At 47.4% G+C, this 14,289-nt stretch overlaps 1 protein-coding gene across 4 annotated transcripts in view; it reads right to left on the bottom strand.

Annotated features, from left to right (window-relative positions):
- TGFBR3L (transforming growth factor beta receptor 3 like) overlaps positions 1-14,289 on the bottom strand; it is a 179,535-nt gene that overhangs the window by 145,621 nt on the left and 19,625 nt on the right. For 2 of the 4 annotated variants that reach the window (XM_069603994.1, XM_069603996.1), the window contains one exon: positions 479-736. In XM_069603994.1, the coding sequence (XP_069460095.1) occupies positions 479-548 (70 nt within the window). In that variant the 5' untranslated portion in view covers positions 549-736. Of the gene's footprint in view, positions 1-478; positions 737-7,056; positions 7,193-14,289 lie in introns of those variants that run through there. The other 2 variants (XM_069603995.1, XM_069603997.1) reach the window with 2 other exon arrangements.

The following is a 14,289-nucleotide window of genomic DNA, read 5'->3' as shown; positions in this document are numbered from 1 at the left end:
AGGCTATATCTGTATACATTGAAGAAGAAGAAAGCTGGTCCTTGGCACTACGGCATAACGGGTATTGAGGAAACATCTCTGTTTACCGTGGCCAGTATATATATATATATATATATATATATATATATATATATATATATATATATATATATATATATATATACTCTCTCTCTATATATATATATATATACTCTCTCTCTCTCTATATATATATATATACTCTCTCTCTCTCTCTCTCTCTCTCTATATATATATATATATATATATATATATATATATATATATATATATATATATATATTCTGTCTTCACTCAAAGTTATTGACCACTAACTTCACACACTAGATTCCAAAAAGTAATTCAGTTTGCATGGGGAACAGTATGGACCAATTTCACTCTCAAACCAAACCTTCATCAAGCACCCTTTAGGAGCTGGATGTGTAACCTCTCATATAACTCAGGACTAAAAGCAACCTACCTCCTGCCCGGGGGTTGCTTTGCACCAGTGACAGGATCGGCAGAATCAGACAGACAGCCGCCCCTAGCATGGCAGAAGGCTGTGCAGTCGCCGCAGGTGGTAGAGTGCTGGTGGTCTCACCCCGGTGTTGCAGCGCGCCTCCGGTCCTCCAGGGGAGAGAGAACACCAACTACGCGTGGTAGCTTCTCAGACTCACAGTAGATCACAGGAACGGACTCCACCAAAAGTAAAACTGAGCAGCAGAAAAGCCCAAAAAACCTACAAAACAAAATACAAATATCAGGTATTGTGCACTAATCACTCATCTTTGAGTCTTAGTCAAAGTGAAAGAATTAAGTAAAGTCCAGGGTATTAGGAACAAGCAACTTTATAGCCAATAATTACTTTGTGTAGAGAAACTAACTCAGTGTTGCTAGCTACTAACAGCTATTGCCCCGATAACCATACCATTTGGTATACCCAGACACTGCCATCATTTGAGAAAAATGTCTATGATATTCTCAAGTACTTGCATCATATGGCATATATCATCACGAAGTAAAGTCATCAAATGCCAGAGTAACATCATTTGCCAGGGACTATCATCAGAGACCAGGCATTTTCAAGGTAGCATGTATCATCTATTACAATTTTAAGGTCAGGTAATCCCATCATATGCCATGTAACAGCATTATACCGAAGGTACCCACACCCTATATCAAGCATTGCCATCATATACCCAAGCACCCACACCATTTGCCAGATACTAACATCCTATGTATAGAAACACACAGAATTGTCTTGGTCTTGCCTTCATATGCCCAGGTTCTCAAAACACATGCAAACTACTGCCAACATAACTCCCCACGCTATAATGCACAAGGATTCCCAAACTCCTGTACTCACACCCACCATTCTACAGTTATTGCCATCATATAACCAGGTTATTGTAATTGTTTATTTGTAAAGCACTTATACACAGGTAAAGTGCTTCAAAGCACTTCAAGGTGGGAAGGGAACAAGGGAATACAGTAGTCATTCTTAGGCCTTGAAGTTTCCAAATGATCTAAACAGAAAATCTAGCGTACTAGGCCTGACTGGATTTCTCCAAGTGCAAGTGCGTGAAGTGTTACATTTCAGACTCAGCGAGGGAAGAGGGACATTACTGATTAACAGTTTTGAAAAACAATCAAATATCTATTTTCTTTAATCTTCTCTCGGCACCGGAGGAGTACCATAACAGATCACTGGTATGTGAAATTCCCAGATTGCTTAATGTTTCTGCATTAGATTGTTCTGTGAAATTAGTAACTCCTTTTGATGCTGGTTAATTGTAGGGGTAAACCTCCTGACAGAGGTATGGGTCCTGCATCCTCATCTTTCCCTGGGGATTATGATTCGTTTCTGCGTGGGGTGTCGCGAAGGCAGTGCCCTCCAGGAGAGGGCGGTCAGGCTTTCTCAGTGGCAGCTAGTAAGCTGTGGAATGCCCTCGCAGTGAGTTTGCGATGCACCAATAACCATCTTCAATTTTGCCGCCATCTCAAAACCTTCTTATTCTAGCCTGGGTTGGTATCTCCTTTGAGTTGCATCCTTGCGCCAGAATACCTTCCGTCATACGTGCAAGCTACATGTGTAATAACATAACAGAGAGCTTCTCCATCAGGAAGTGTCTTGTCAGGTTGCATGTTTGACTTGGCCATCATCTGATCAATCTTTGGATTAGCATTCTCCATGCTTTGGTAATTGTTCCCAGGTTATAACAGAAAGTAGCAGACCTTCCTCTTTTAAGGGGCATTGGGACTAGGGAGGGAACCCACGCCACAATAACATTCTGGCAGCCACCAAATCAGTGGGAGCTACTGCAAACAATTTAAAAATACTTGTTGTCCTGCCTTTGTCTCCTGTGTGGATTCAGGATTGAATCATAGACACCATTCACAAATAGATCATATGTGGTCCTGGAAACAGAAGCTCTCACTGTTCAGGTCAAGCTGGAAACCACAACACGTATGGCCAAATATTTGTGCCATCGACTCTCTTGTATGAACAATGTCTGGCCAAATGTATTTATGACAGAGTTTATGACAGAGTGGCATAATCAGACTTTCAGTCTAGAGATAAGATAAGATAAGATGAGATAAGATAAGATAAGATAAGATAAGATAAGATAACATAAAATAAGCTGGTAGGGCTAATCCCCAACCGGATGGCCGGCACGCTTTAACCTATTGCCTTGTTTATCTATATTGGGTGCTCGTTTAGAATTGGCCCCTGAAGCCCGTTACTGTCGTTTATGCCTTAAAGAAAATACAGTGGAGACTATAAGATTGAAAGGCCAGTACTCTGCAATAGGAGACTGGAATACCTGGGTCGTTTTGTACACAATAGTGACTTGCTGGCGTCTAAGATGTTTTGGGGTAGATGCATAGACAGAACGCAGCCTGCTCTCACGATTGGTTTAATGAAATTCTGTGGTGACATATTAATCTTGTTATCCAAGCTTGATTAAGAATTGATGAATTGACACACTTTTAAAGTTCAGTTGTGGGAAACAATGGAATGACAAAACTTTTACATATTTTAATATACCATTGCTAGAATGAATTGCCATTCATGAGACATGGAGACTAGTTTTCTATTGTTCGTTTTTTATATTACTTCTTTTTATAATCTTATTTTGTGTAGTGTATTTTTGATAACTTGTAGTACGAAAAGCTTTTTGAGCTATAGCATACCTAATAAATACACATTTTTTAAAAGATGAGCTGGTAGAGCTAATCCCCAACAGGACAACCTGCACTGTCTAACCAACTGAATCTCCTGGAAAGGACATGTGCATTTCCATGACTTGTCTTGGACATATCGTCCACATATCAAAGCCAATCGCTTGCAGGCTGATGGACCGTCTGATAACTTTGGAGTCTTTCCTTTCATGGCCATAGGCCACGTTAAGGGTTTATTGTCTGTCTAAAGAGACAAACAGTTAGGATGCAAAGTGGCCAAACCATACCCATCTTTGCTCTCTTTCCATAGGTTTCAGACGATGACCATCAACGGTTGATCTCTGCCTTTCTCATTGATCTGCAAAAGTATTACTCCCACCCCCAGGGAGGACGCATCATTCAGAAGAACGAAAATCAGAGCTCACAACACTACCCGCGTGGTGCAAGACATCTTTCTGGCCTTAGCATAACTGCATGTACACTTCAATGAAAACAACCTTATTGGGCTGTTTTTAGAGGTCAGTGCTGCTGTGGAATTTTAAGGAGATGGTGGGAAGAAGTAAGGGGTGGGGTTGAAAAACATCAGAAAGAGGTGGCAGGAGAAAGTCAGGGACCGGTTGGAACATCTCAGAAAGAGGTGGTAGGGGAAAACCAGGGGAAGGTTGGAAAACATCAGGAGGAGGTGGCAGGAGAAAGCCAGGAGCAGGTTGGAAAACATCAGGAGGAGGTGGCAGGAGAAAGCCAGGGGGGATTGGAAAACATCAGGAGGAGGTGGCAGGAGAAAGCCAGGGGGAGGTTGGAAAATATCAGGAGGTGGAGGCAGGAGAAAGTCAGGGGGAGGTTGGAACACCTCAGAAAGAGGTGGAAGGAGAAAGCCAGGTGGAGGTTGGAAAACATCAGGAGGAGGTGGCAGGAAAAAGCCTGGGGCAGGTTGGAAAACATCAGGAGAAAGCCAGGGGGAGATTGGAAAACATCAGGAGGAGGTGGCAGGAGAAAGCTAGGGTGAGGTTGGAAAACATCAGGAGGAGGAGGCAGGAGAAAGTCAGGGGAAGGTTGGAACCTCAGAAAGAGGTGGCAGGAGAAAGCCAGGTGGAGGTTGGAAAACATCAGGAGGAGGTGGCAGGAGAAAGCCAGGGGGAGGTTGGAAAACATCAGGAGGAGGTGACATGGGGACTGTGAGGAGGAAGTTTGAAAACATCAGGAGGTTGTGGCAGGAGAAAGCCAGGGCAGGCTGGAACACCTCAGAAAGTGGTGGCAGGAGAAAGCCAGCAGGGGTGTGGGGATTGGAACACTTTAGAAAGAGGTGGCAGGAGAAAGCCAGCGGGAGGTTGGAAAACATCAGGAGGAGGTGGCAGGAGAAAGCCAGGGGGAGGTTGGAACACCTCAGAAAGAGGTGGCAGGAGAAAGCCAGGGGGAGATTGGAAAACATCAGGAGGAGGTGGCAGAAGAAAGCCAGGGGGAGGTTGGAAAACATCCAAAGGAGGTGACATGGAGACAGTGAGGAGGAAGTTTAAAGACATCAGAAGGAGGTGGTAAGGGGAAGCCGTAAGGAGGCTGAAAAATATCAGGAGCTGGAGGAAGAAAGTGAGGAGGAGATTAGAAAACATGAGAAGGAGGTAGCAGTAGAAGATGAGGTTGGAAGACACTAGAAGAACATGGTAGGCAAAAATGAGGAGACTAGAGAACATCAGACAGAAGTGGTAGGAGAAGCATGGAGAAGAGTGTAGAACAGCAGGAGGATGTAATAGAGGGGAATAAGTAGGAGCTGAGAATAAATCAGAAGTTGGCAGATAAGGAAAATGGGAGGGTTCATGAGGTCAATGGTCTAAGGCAGTTGCTTGGGGCAGGAACTGACACAAAGAGGTTAAACCCACAGTAGGCGGAGGAACAACCGTGTGATGTGTTAAGGAGAGCCTGGCCCAAAATAGACATAAAGAGGAAAGTGAGAGGGTACAAATCAGTGGTGCAGGAGTGGGAGGTGATAGGACTCTTTCCAACTGACATGCCTATTGGGGTAGGACCAAACCCAGGAGCTACATGTGTCGGTCAGAGAAGTTCCTCCAGTGCAAGTGGCTGACAGACCCAATGTCGCCTACGAGAGAACCGCAGGGTTAAAAGATAGTAATTAAGCAGAGCAGTGATATATGCTGCAGGGAACCCTTTGAACCCAGGACTGAGATCTGACAAGAAGACCAAAAGGAAGCAGAGCACCGGAGACCCTTAAGCCACCTGAGACTAAAACTTGAGGAGGGAAAAGACACAGAGGAGTACAGATAAGCAGGATGCTGGAAATGCTTAAGATCAACTTTAGACAGCTGAGGAGACACCCTAAGAGAATGAAGATGAGAGGGTGTAGGAATCCCTTTACACACAGAATTAGGCTGGCTGCAGGCAGGCACCCTGAGAGAGCCTAACCCCACCGGCTACTCCTTTAAGTTCCTGATTTATAGTTATAGGTCCATGTCTGCTGATTTGGCCCAACGTGGGTTGCATTTCCACAAAATGAAATGTGTTCAACTAGAGTTCTGTCTTGGTCTGGTTTTTGATCCCTATAAACCTCCTATATAGCGCCCTTCTGGCAGGTGTGTTGGTTGTGCTGCACGAGGCTCTGTATGAAAAGAGAGGTTGGGGTGTCATTAGTGGGATAGCGGCAAATGCAGATGCAGAACCTGTGATGTTGGTGGATGCAGGTAGAGGTACCGAAGTCCTGAGTGCTGATCTTCTTTCTATGGATTTGGTGGAAACACTTGGGAGTATGATAGCCGAAGGGGAGAACCCAAAATCTGATAGTCTGCAATGCTTCGGGTCATAAGCTGCTGATGTGGAAGGGGGGTGATAGGGCTAAGGGGAGCTTACTGATATTCGATTAGTGTTGAGGTGTGAAGTCCATCTGTGGGAGATTTGCGTGTTTTGTGTAAGGTGTTTCACTTTCTCAATTGCTCCTATCAAAATCAGCCCCCCCTCTCTCTTTCACTCCCCCTCTCTTGCTCTCTCTCTCTATCCCTCTCTATTTACCTCTCTCTCTACCCTCTCTCTCTCTTTCTTCCTCTCTCTCAAACCCCCCTCTCTCTCTCTCTCTCTTTCTCTCTCTCTCTCCCTCTCTCCCCCTCTCTCTCCCTATCTTTCTCTCTCTCTCCCTCTCCCTCTCAACCCTCCCCTCTCTCTCTCTTTCTTCCTCTCTCTCTACCCTTCTCTCTCTCATCCTCTCCTCTATTTCTTCCTCTCTCTACCCTCTCTCTCTTTCTCTCTCCCTCTGTCCCTCTCTTTCTCTCTCTCTACCTCTCCTTCTCCCCCTCTCTCTCTGTCTCCCTCTCTCGCCCCTCTCTGCCTCTCTCTCTCTCTCTCTCCCTACCTCTCCCTTTCTCCACCCTCTCTCTCTGTATCCCCCTCTCGCTCTCTCTCTCTCTCTCTCTCTCTCACTCTCACTCTTTACATCTCCCTCTCTCCCCCTCTCCCTCTTTTCTTTTTCTCCGGAGGAACTTGCGGGGTGGAGGGGAGGACAAGCTATTTGCTTCAGAGAAAGCACTGGGGGAGAGGGGGGGCAAGCTATTTGCTTCAGAGAAAGCACTGCTTGAGGTATGAGGACCCCCAGGCACCCATTTCATCTTCCTGTGTATTGGTTGGCAGACTTAGCGTTACCTGAAACCTCAGCGCTGTATGCGGTGGTCAGCTTGGACTAGTGCCCGTCAGGACCATGCCGGGCGGTGTACAGAACGTGCTCATCGGGCGATCACGGCAGGGGCCAGGATCCCTGGCTGTGTATGTCAGAAATCGCCCACAGTGTTTCCTACAAAGCTCCTCACCCTCCTCTCACACAGTGCACACATCCACACGCCAAAATGAACTTCCCTGCCACCCCCACCGGCCACCGCTCACCGTGCACTGGGGCAGCTCCATAACTTCATTTCAGAATGAAGCTGCGAAACTCATCACCACACGTTGCGCGCCCAAATTAGCACACAGAGACGTGACCCACTTGGCATGTAGACACGTTAAAGGCTAGCTTAGCTCTTTGGAGTTATGACACACCCTCTTGTTTTTTTCCCTCTGGTGGAGGTAAAGACAGCAACCGTGTCCAAGTAGGTCACTTCCGGTGCAGTGCAGGCAGGCCTCAACAGAATCCAGATGTGTGATTAACCGGATCTTCCGGTTTTCTGGCACTATCCCAAATTGGGGGTTACACTACCTGTGCCGCCTATTTTGAGTGTGGATGGTAGAGCTCTCCAGGAGTGGGGGTCCAGCGAGAGTGCCCTCTCGCCTTCCTGTGGTGACATGGTGAAATCCTGCCACTGCTGGGGGAAGAAGCAAAGGGGTGGGGGAGGATCCATCGAGTGCCCCCCGGGCCTATCCATCCGATATTAAAGGGGAGCAAGAGTAGACAAGTGGATCAGCCCAGTACCATCCTTCTGTGAGGCCCATCCTCACCTTCAGGCCCATTGCAGTACTTACAGACATATCTTGCAGGTGTAGGGCACACTAAGAGGCCGGCCGGTGATGTTGTGCAGAAGTGTGGGTGCCACAACTGAGGATAACTGTTAGATAAAACATTGTCAACAAATATCTCTGTATTGAAGACTTGGGACTAACCTATTCTCAATAATATCCTCTCAGCATTTTCACCATCTGTTTCGCACATGAAGTCCCCAAAATGCCACCACCCCAACTTGAACCACTTATTCAATTACCCCACTCAGCACTGCTTGCACCCCCACAGTTCACAACATTGAATACCTTGAAAATATCTTTGCACGTTTCTTGTTTACGAAATGCTGCACAATACACATCTGTTTGTGGCATGCTCTTGTGCGGCGGCGCCACGCAGCAGCACCAGTTCATGCCTTTACATGATCCTCACACAATAAGTCAAAGATCAATACTATATTATTCAGTGCTGGATCAATAATGGCAGTCGCACCAATGTCACAGAAAGAAATGTGACTCATTGCCTACTCTGTGCACCGCTATTATGGAGAGCAATGGCTGTCATTTCGGCAGCCCTTGGGCAACTACCAATAATATCAATCTGGGTTCATCACCTGTTCGAATACTGCACCAATGTGGCGCGCGGAAGCTACTCTGTATGCAAATGAAGCCCTGCAAGCCAATCAAATCCAGCCCTGGGCATAGAGCATAAGCGCGTGGGGACATTCAGCAGCTGCAATGTGCAGTACAAGCACTGTCTGCAATCATCGAGACAAAAAACAGGAATCCTTAAAAATAACTTAATCATATAATAACAAATAAATCACATGATTCTCACGCTTCATCAGGGCAAAAATATACTATTATCTGATTACAAATAACTAAAGGAATATAGAATAAAAAAAAAATAGTTAAACATTCAAATTCAAATCTGAGATGTATAGAATGGTGTGGGCTTTCCCTGAAGAAGACGAGGCTGTTGACAGAGTCGCTATCTGTCGAAACTAGTTGATGGCATTACCTTGTATGGTTGTAGTCACGTGATTGGTATGGACTTTTTGACTATTACGCCAATAACATAAAAGCTTCATATTTTGTGAGTGTCCTTTTACTTATGTGTGACATTCACATTTTTTTTTAATTTTTGCATGTATTTATCAATGCATTTGCAAATAATGGCTATTGCCATATTTTTGTAGTAATTAACATTTCTTGACAATGGGCCTCATTAGGACCCAGGCGGATTTCGCGGTGCTAAATGCACCGCGAAGCATGGCGGAAAGCCGCCGATAGCGCCATGGGGGTTGGCGGATTTACCGCCCCATTCCGACCTCGGCGGAGCGGTAAATCCCCAATCCCCATTCTGCCCTTCCCCATTCCCATTTTTGCCCCATAGGGTATAATGGGAGTGGGGAAGGAGTTAATTACGCCACCGTAAAATACGGTGGCGTAATTAACAACGAGGTCCCGTAGCGCCATGGTTTTCTCCGCCTGGTAAAACCAGGCGGAAAAGGCCGCCATGGCGCTACGGGAACTCGTAGTATGGCGGAGAGGTACGCCATGCACTACGCTGGCGTAAAACCCTCTCCGCCAGGGTCCTAATGAGGCCCAATGTGTATTTCTGCATGTATTTATCGTTGTACTTGCAAATAATGGCTATTACCATATGTTTGCAGTAATTAAAACTACTTGGCACTAATTGATAATAGGTGATTCATTTGTTTTGTGCAGTTATTAAGGATTGTAAGACAATTGATCCCATTCAAGAAGATTGTTGGTTTTTGGCTCTTGCCTGTATGGGTTATTATGCGTCTGCCTTCAACAAAGTTCCATTGAAAGTGGCGCGGTCTCTCGATTGGAGCCACCTTCTCATTGGGCTCAGTAGGGAATAAAAGCAGGTGTTCCTCAGTGAAATTCTGAACACCTGTTCTGTCTGACCTCCCTTAATAAGGAATTAAATCCTTTAATCAAGGCTTGTATTTGGGGGCAGAGTGATGTGTAGATGAACAAAGGCAGCATTTCTACTACAAATTAGAGGTTTTGAAAGGGAACTGAACTATGCACAATAAGTTGAATGACTATAGTTTTCACCCTTAAATGCGATCTGGGTACTTCTGTCAGATGGTGACATGCAAATCAATGTGAACACATTTTAAGAAATTGAGAAGTTTCAGTGTATGTTATGAGTGTTAACTCTGTTTTATGATTTATTTTTTATCTTTTGTATTGTATTGATAACATTTGTTTTTTTGTGAAAAGTCAAATGTTGGATGATACCCAATAAAAAAATAAAATCATACAATAATTAGAGGCAATGGACTTTACCTCATGTTTTCTAAGCACCATCTTATCAGGCTGTTCAGAATGTAACGTATACATGCTTGTAAAGATTGCCTCTTTGGTCTCCTATAATCCCCAGCTTTCCTCACTCTACTCTACCCTCCTCTTTGTTAATTAGCTCTCTTCTACCTTCCTTAACGCTCTCTCTGCCCCTCTGCCTCTAGCTTAATAAAATCTGAGAAGCAACTTACCTTGCTTTGTTGTGTGCTGCCGGGTCTGCTGTACCAAAGTTGTGTCCTCCCTGGTGTGCACTGTTACGCGGATCCTCCCTGTCCTCTGGTGTACTGTGTGGATGCTTTACTCTCCACAGTGTGATGCACAGGATCTGCGTGCTTCCCAGTAGACTGCACTTGAAGTCTCTGCACCCTGATGTGCTGTGCTGAAGTGTTCTGCTTTCTAGTGTTCTGCGTGGATGCTCTGTGCTCCTCAGTGTGCTGAGCACACAGTTGCCGTGCTCCCGGTGTGTGCTCCAGGGATGTTCTGTGCCCTCTGGTGTGCTGCACAGATGCTCTGTGTGTGTTCCGATTATGATTACAGGTTGTTCTGAGCTCTCTGTTGTGTGCTGCAGTGACAGTCTCTGGTTACCGGTGGGCTGTACGAATGCCCTGTGCTTCCTGTGTGCTACACGGTTGCCCTGTACTCCCCAGTGTGATGTAGGGATGTTCTGTGCTCCTTGGTATACTGTGCTCCCTGTGTGCTCGGTGGCTGGTCGGTACCCCCCAGTGTGGTGCAGAGATGTTCTGGGCTCCTTGGTGTACTGAGCTCTTTGTGTGCTATGTTTTTGCCATGTGCTCTCCGGTGTGGTTCAGGGAGGGTCTGTGCGCTCTGGTGTACTGTGCTCCCTGTGTGGTGCAGGTATGTTCTGTCCTCCCTGTAATCTGCGCGGTTGCCCTGTTCTCCCCGGTGTGGTGCAGGGATGTTTTGTGCTCCCTGCTGTACTGTACTCCCTGTAAGCTACGTGGTTGCTTTGTGCTCCCTCGTGTGGTACAGGGATGTTCTGTGCCACCTGTAAGCTACGCGGTTGTCCTGTGCTCCCGGTGTGGTGCAGGGATGTTCCTTGCTTCCCGGTGTACTGTGCTCCCTATAAGGTACGCAGTTGCCCTGTGCTCCGAGGGTGTGATGCAGGGATGTTCTGTGCTCCCTACAAGCTACGCAGTTGCCCTACGCTCACAAGCGTGGTGCAGGGATGTTCTGTACTCCCTGGTGTACAGTGCTCCCTGTAAGCTAAGCAGTTCCCTGTATTCCCCGGTTTTGTGCAGGGATGTTCTGTGCTCCCTAGTGTACAGTGCTCCCTGTAAGCTACGGGGGTTGCTCTCTGATATCCGGTTTGCTCCAGGGAGGTTCCGTGCTTCCTGGTGTGCTGCGTGGATGCTCTGTGCACCCCTTTGTACTGAGCGGATGCTCTTTGCTTACTGTGTGGTAGTCGGATGTTCTGTATTGCCCAGTGGTTCTGGTTGTGCTCGCACCCAGTTGTGTTGCATAGACACTTTGTGCTCTCTGTTGAGGTGTTCAGGTACTTGTGCTCACCAGTGCCCTATGGAGGAAATGTGATTCCCGTTAGATTCCCTGCTCCCAGGTATTTATATTAAAGGCCCTGTACTCTGCTGTGTGCCTGTGGAGGATATAAGATATACACTTCAGGCAGGTTATCAGCTACTCAGTATGCTATTCGGGTGCTCCATGCACCTCAGTATCCGACTGAAGACGTGAAAGTAGATACACTGCTCCCAGGTGTTCTAGTTAGGGAGCTGGTGCTCTCCAGTGTGCTATGGGGATGTGTGAGGCTCTACACACTGCAGGTAGGTTCACGGTTCCCCAGTGTTTTCATAAGCGATATGGTGCTCTTCAATGTGCAGAGTGGATGGGAGATCCCCACTACGTTTCTGGTAGGTCGGTTGCTACTGGTTATACTGATTAGAGGCTCTGTGCTCTCCAGTCTGCCATGAAGGATGTGTGATCAATGGTACACTGCCGGATGGTCGGTTGCCTCCCGGTATATTTATTAGATGCTCTGTGTTCTCCACTCTGCTGTGAAGGATGTGTGATCACTGGTACCTTGCCGGTAGGTCAGTTGCTCCCAAGTGTACTGATCAGAGGCTCTGTGCTCTCCAGTCTGCCGTCAAGGATGTGTGATCACTGGTACACTGCCGGTAGGTAGGTTGCTCCCCGCTATACTGGTTAGAGGCTCTGTGCTCTCCAGTCTACCATGAAGGATGTGTGATCACTGGTACCTTGGCGGTAGGTCGGTTGCTCCCCAGTATATTTATTAGAGGCTCTGTGCTCTCCAGTCTACCATGAAGGATGTGTGATCACTGGTATGCTGCTGGAAGGTCGGTTGCCTCCCGGTATATTTATTAGATGCTCTGTGTTCTCTACCCTGCTGTGAAGGATGTGTGTTCACTGGTACCTTGCGGTAGGTCGGTTGCTCCCCACTATACTGATTAGAGTCTGTGCTCTCCAGTCTGCCGTGAAGGATGTGTGTTCACTGGTACACGGCCGGTTGGTTGATTGCTCCCCGGTATACTGACCAGAGGCTCTGTGCTCTCAGGGCTGCCATGAAGGAAGTGTGATCACTAATATGCTGCCGGTAGATCGGTTGCCTCCCGGTATATTTAATAGAGGCTCTGTGCTCTCCAGTCTGCCGTGAAGAATGTGTGATCACTGGTACGCTGCCGGTAGGTCAGTTGCTCCACGGTATATTGATTAGAGGCTCTGTGCGCTCCAGTCTGCCGTGAAGGATGTGGGATCACTGGTACGCTGCTGGTAGGTCGGTTGCTCCCCGGTGTACTGATTAGAGGCTCTGTGCTCTCCAATCTGCCGTGAAGGATGTGTGTTCACTGGTACACGGCCGGTAGGTTGATTGCTCCCCTGTATACTGATCAGAGGCTCTGTGCTCTCCAGTCTGCCGTGAAGGATGGGTGTTCACTGGTACACGGCCGGTAGGTTGATTGCTCCCATGTATACTGATCAGAGGCTCTGTGCTCTCCAGTCTGCCGTGAAGGATGTGTGTTCACTGGTACACGGCCGGTAGGTTGATTGCTCCCCTGTATACTGATCAGAGGCTCTGTGCTCTCCAGTCTGCCGTGAAGGATGTGTGTTCACTGGTACACGGCCGGTAGGTTGATTGCTCCCCGGTATACTGATCAGAGGCTCTGTGCTCTCCAGTCTGCCGTGAAGGATGTGTGTTCACTGGTACACGGCCGGTAGGTTGATTGCTCCCCGGTATACTGATCAGAGGCTCTGTGCTCTCCAGTGTGCCATGAAGGAAGTGTGATCACTGGTACGCTGCCTGTAGATCAGTTGCCTGCTGGTATATTGATTAGCGGCTCTGTGCGCTCCAGTCTGCTGTGAAGGATGTGGGATCACTGGTACGCTGCCGGTAGGTCGGTTGCTCCGCGTTGTACTGATTAGAGGCTCTGTGCTCTCCAGTCTGCTGCAGAGGATGTGTGATCCCCTGTATACTGGTAGGTCTTCTGCTCCGTGGTGTCCTGATTAGAGGCCCTGTGGTCGCTAGTCTTCTGCAGAGGATGTGTGGTCCCTGGTATGCCGTAGGTGCTATCACTGCTCCGGGCTGTCCTGATTAGAGGCCCTGTGCATCCCAGCAGGTAAGTTCACAGCTCCTGGGTGTTGTGATTGGAGATCCTGTGTTCTCCCCAGTGAGCTGTGTTACTGCTCTGCAGTCCCTTTTGTACTGTAACGAGTTCTTGGGTTTCTGCCGGATGCTGCGGGAGCAGCTAAAGGTCAGAGGTAATATTCAAAGTGCCGAGGACGCCGCTGCCTTAGATGGAGATTACCTGCGTGCTGCGCAGTGGGCCAGTGTCGCGTTACAGGCGCTGCTGCTTTCCAGTGATTGCGGGCACCTGTTTGTCCTGCACCGTGAATGAGGTGAACAGCTTGTCTCGCTTGCCAGAGACGCCTCTGCAGTCAGAGCCCTGTGGACTTCAACATGGCTCTCTCATTGCACCTGATTTGCACTTACAATCAAAGTACCAAGGGTCCAAAGCAACAAAATGGGAGGTGCCCTGAGAGACTCCGATCTGCTGCTGCTAACCTTTTACATATTCACAAAACCTAAAACTGGAAGAAACCTGGGTATTGCTGGTGCAGCCGTAAATATGCCCAACTTAAGTGTGAACGCGATGCACGAAGATTTGCTCCAGGCAATATGATAGGGTCTCTGGGCAGTTCCAAATTTGCTCCAGATTAAGGCTTTGTGAATTAGATATGAGATAGATAACGGGGCAGGGTGTGGAACCGGCAACACGTGCACGCTTAGGCTTCCCTCGCGAAAGGATAGGAATCACATAAAATCCTACAAGACCAGAAACTCAGAAGGCAGTCACTCAG

Source organism: Ambystoma mexicanum, chromosome 3q (assembly GCF_040938575.1).
Source record: "Ambystoma mexicanum isolate Mex_15411 chromosome 3q, UKY_AmexF1_1, whole genome shotgun sequence".
Classification (NCBI taxonomy): Eukaryota; Metazoa; Chordata; class Amphibia; order Caudata; family Ambystomatidae; genus Ambystoma; species Ambystoma mexicanum.
This window is presented reverse-complemented; position numbering and strand designations above follow the sequence as displayed.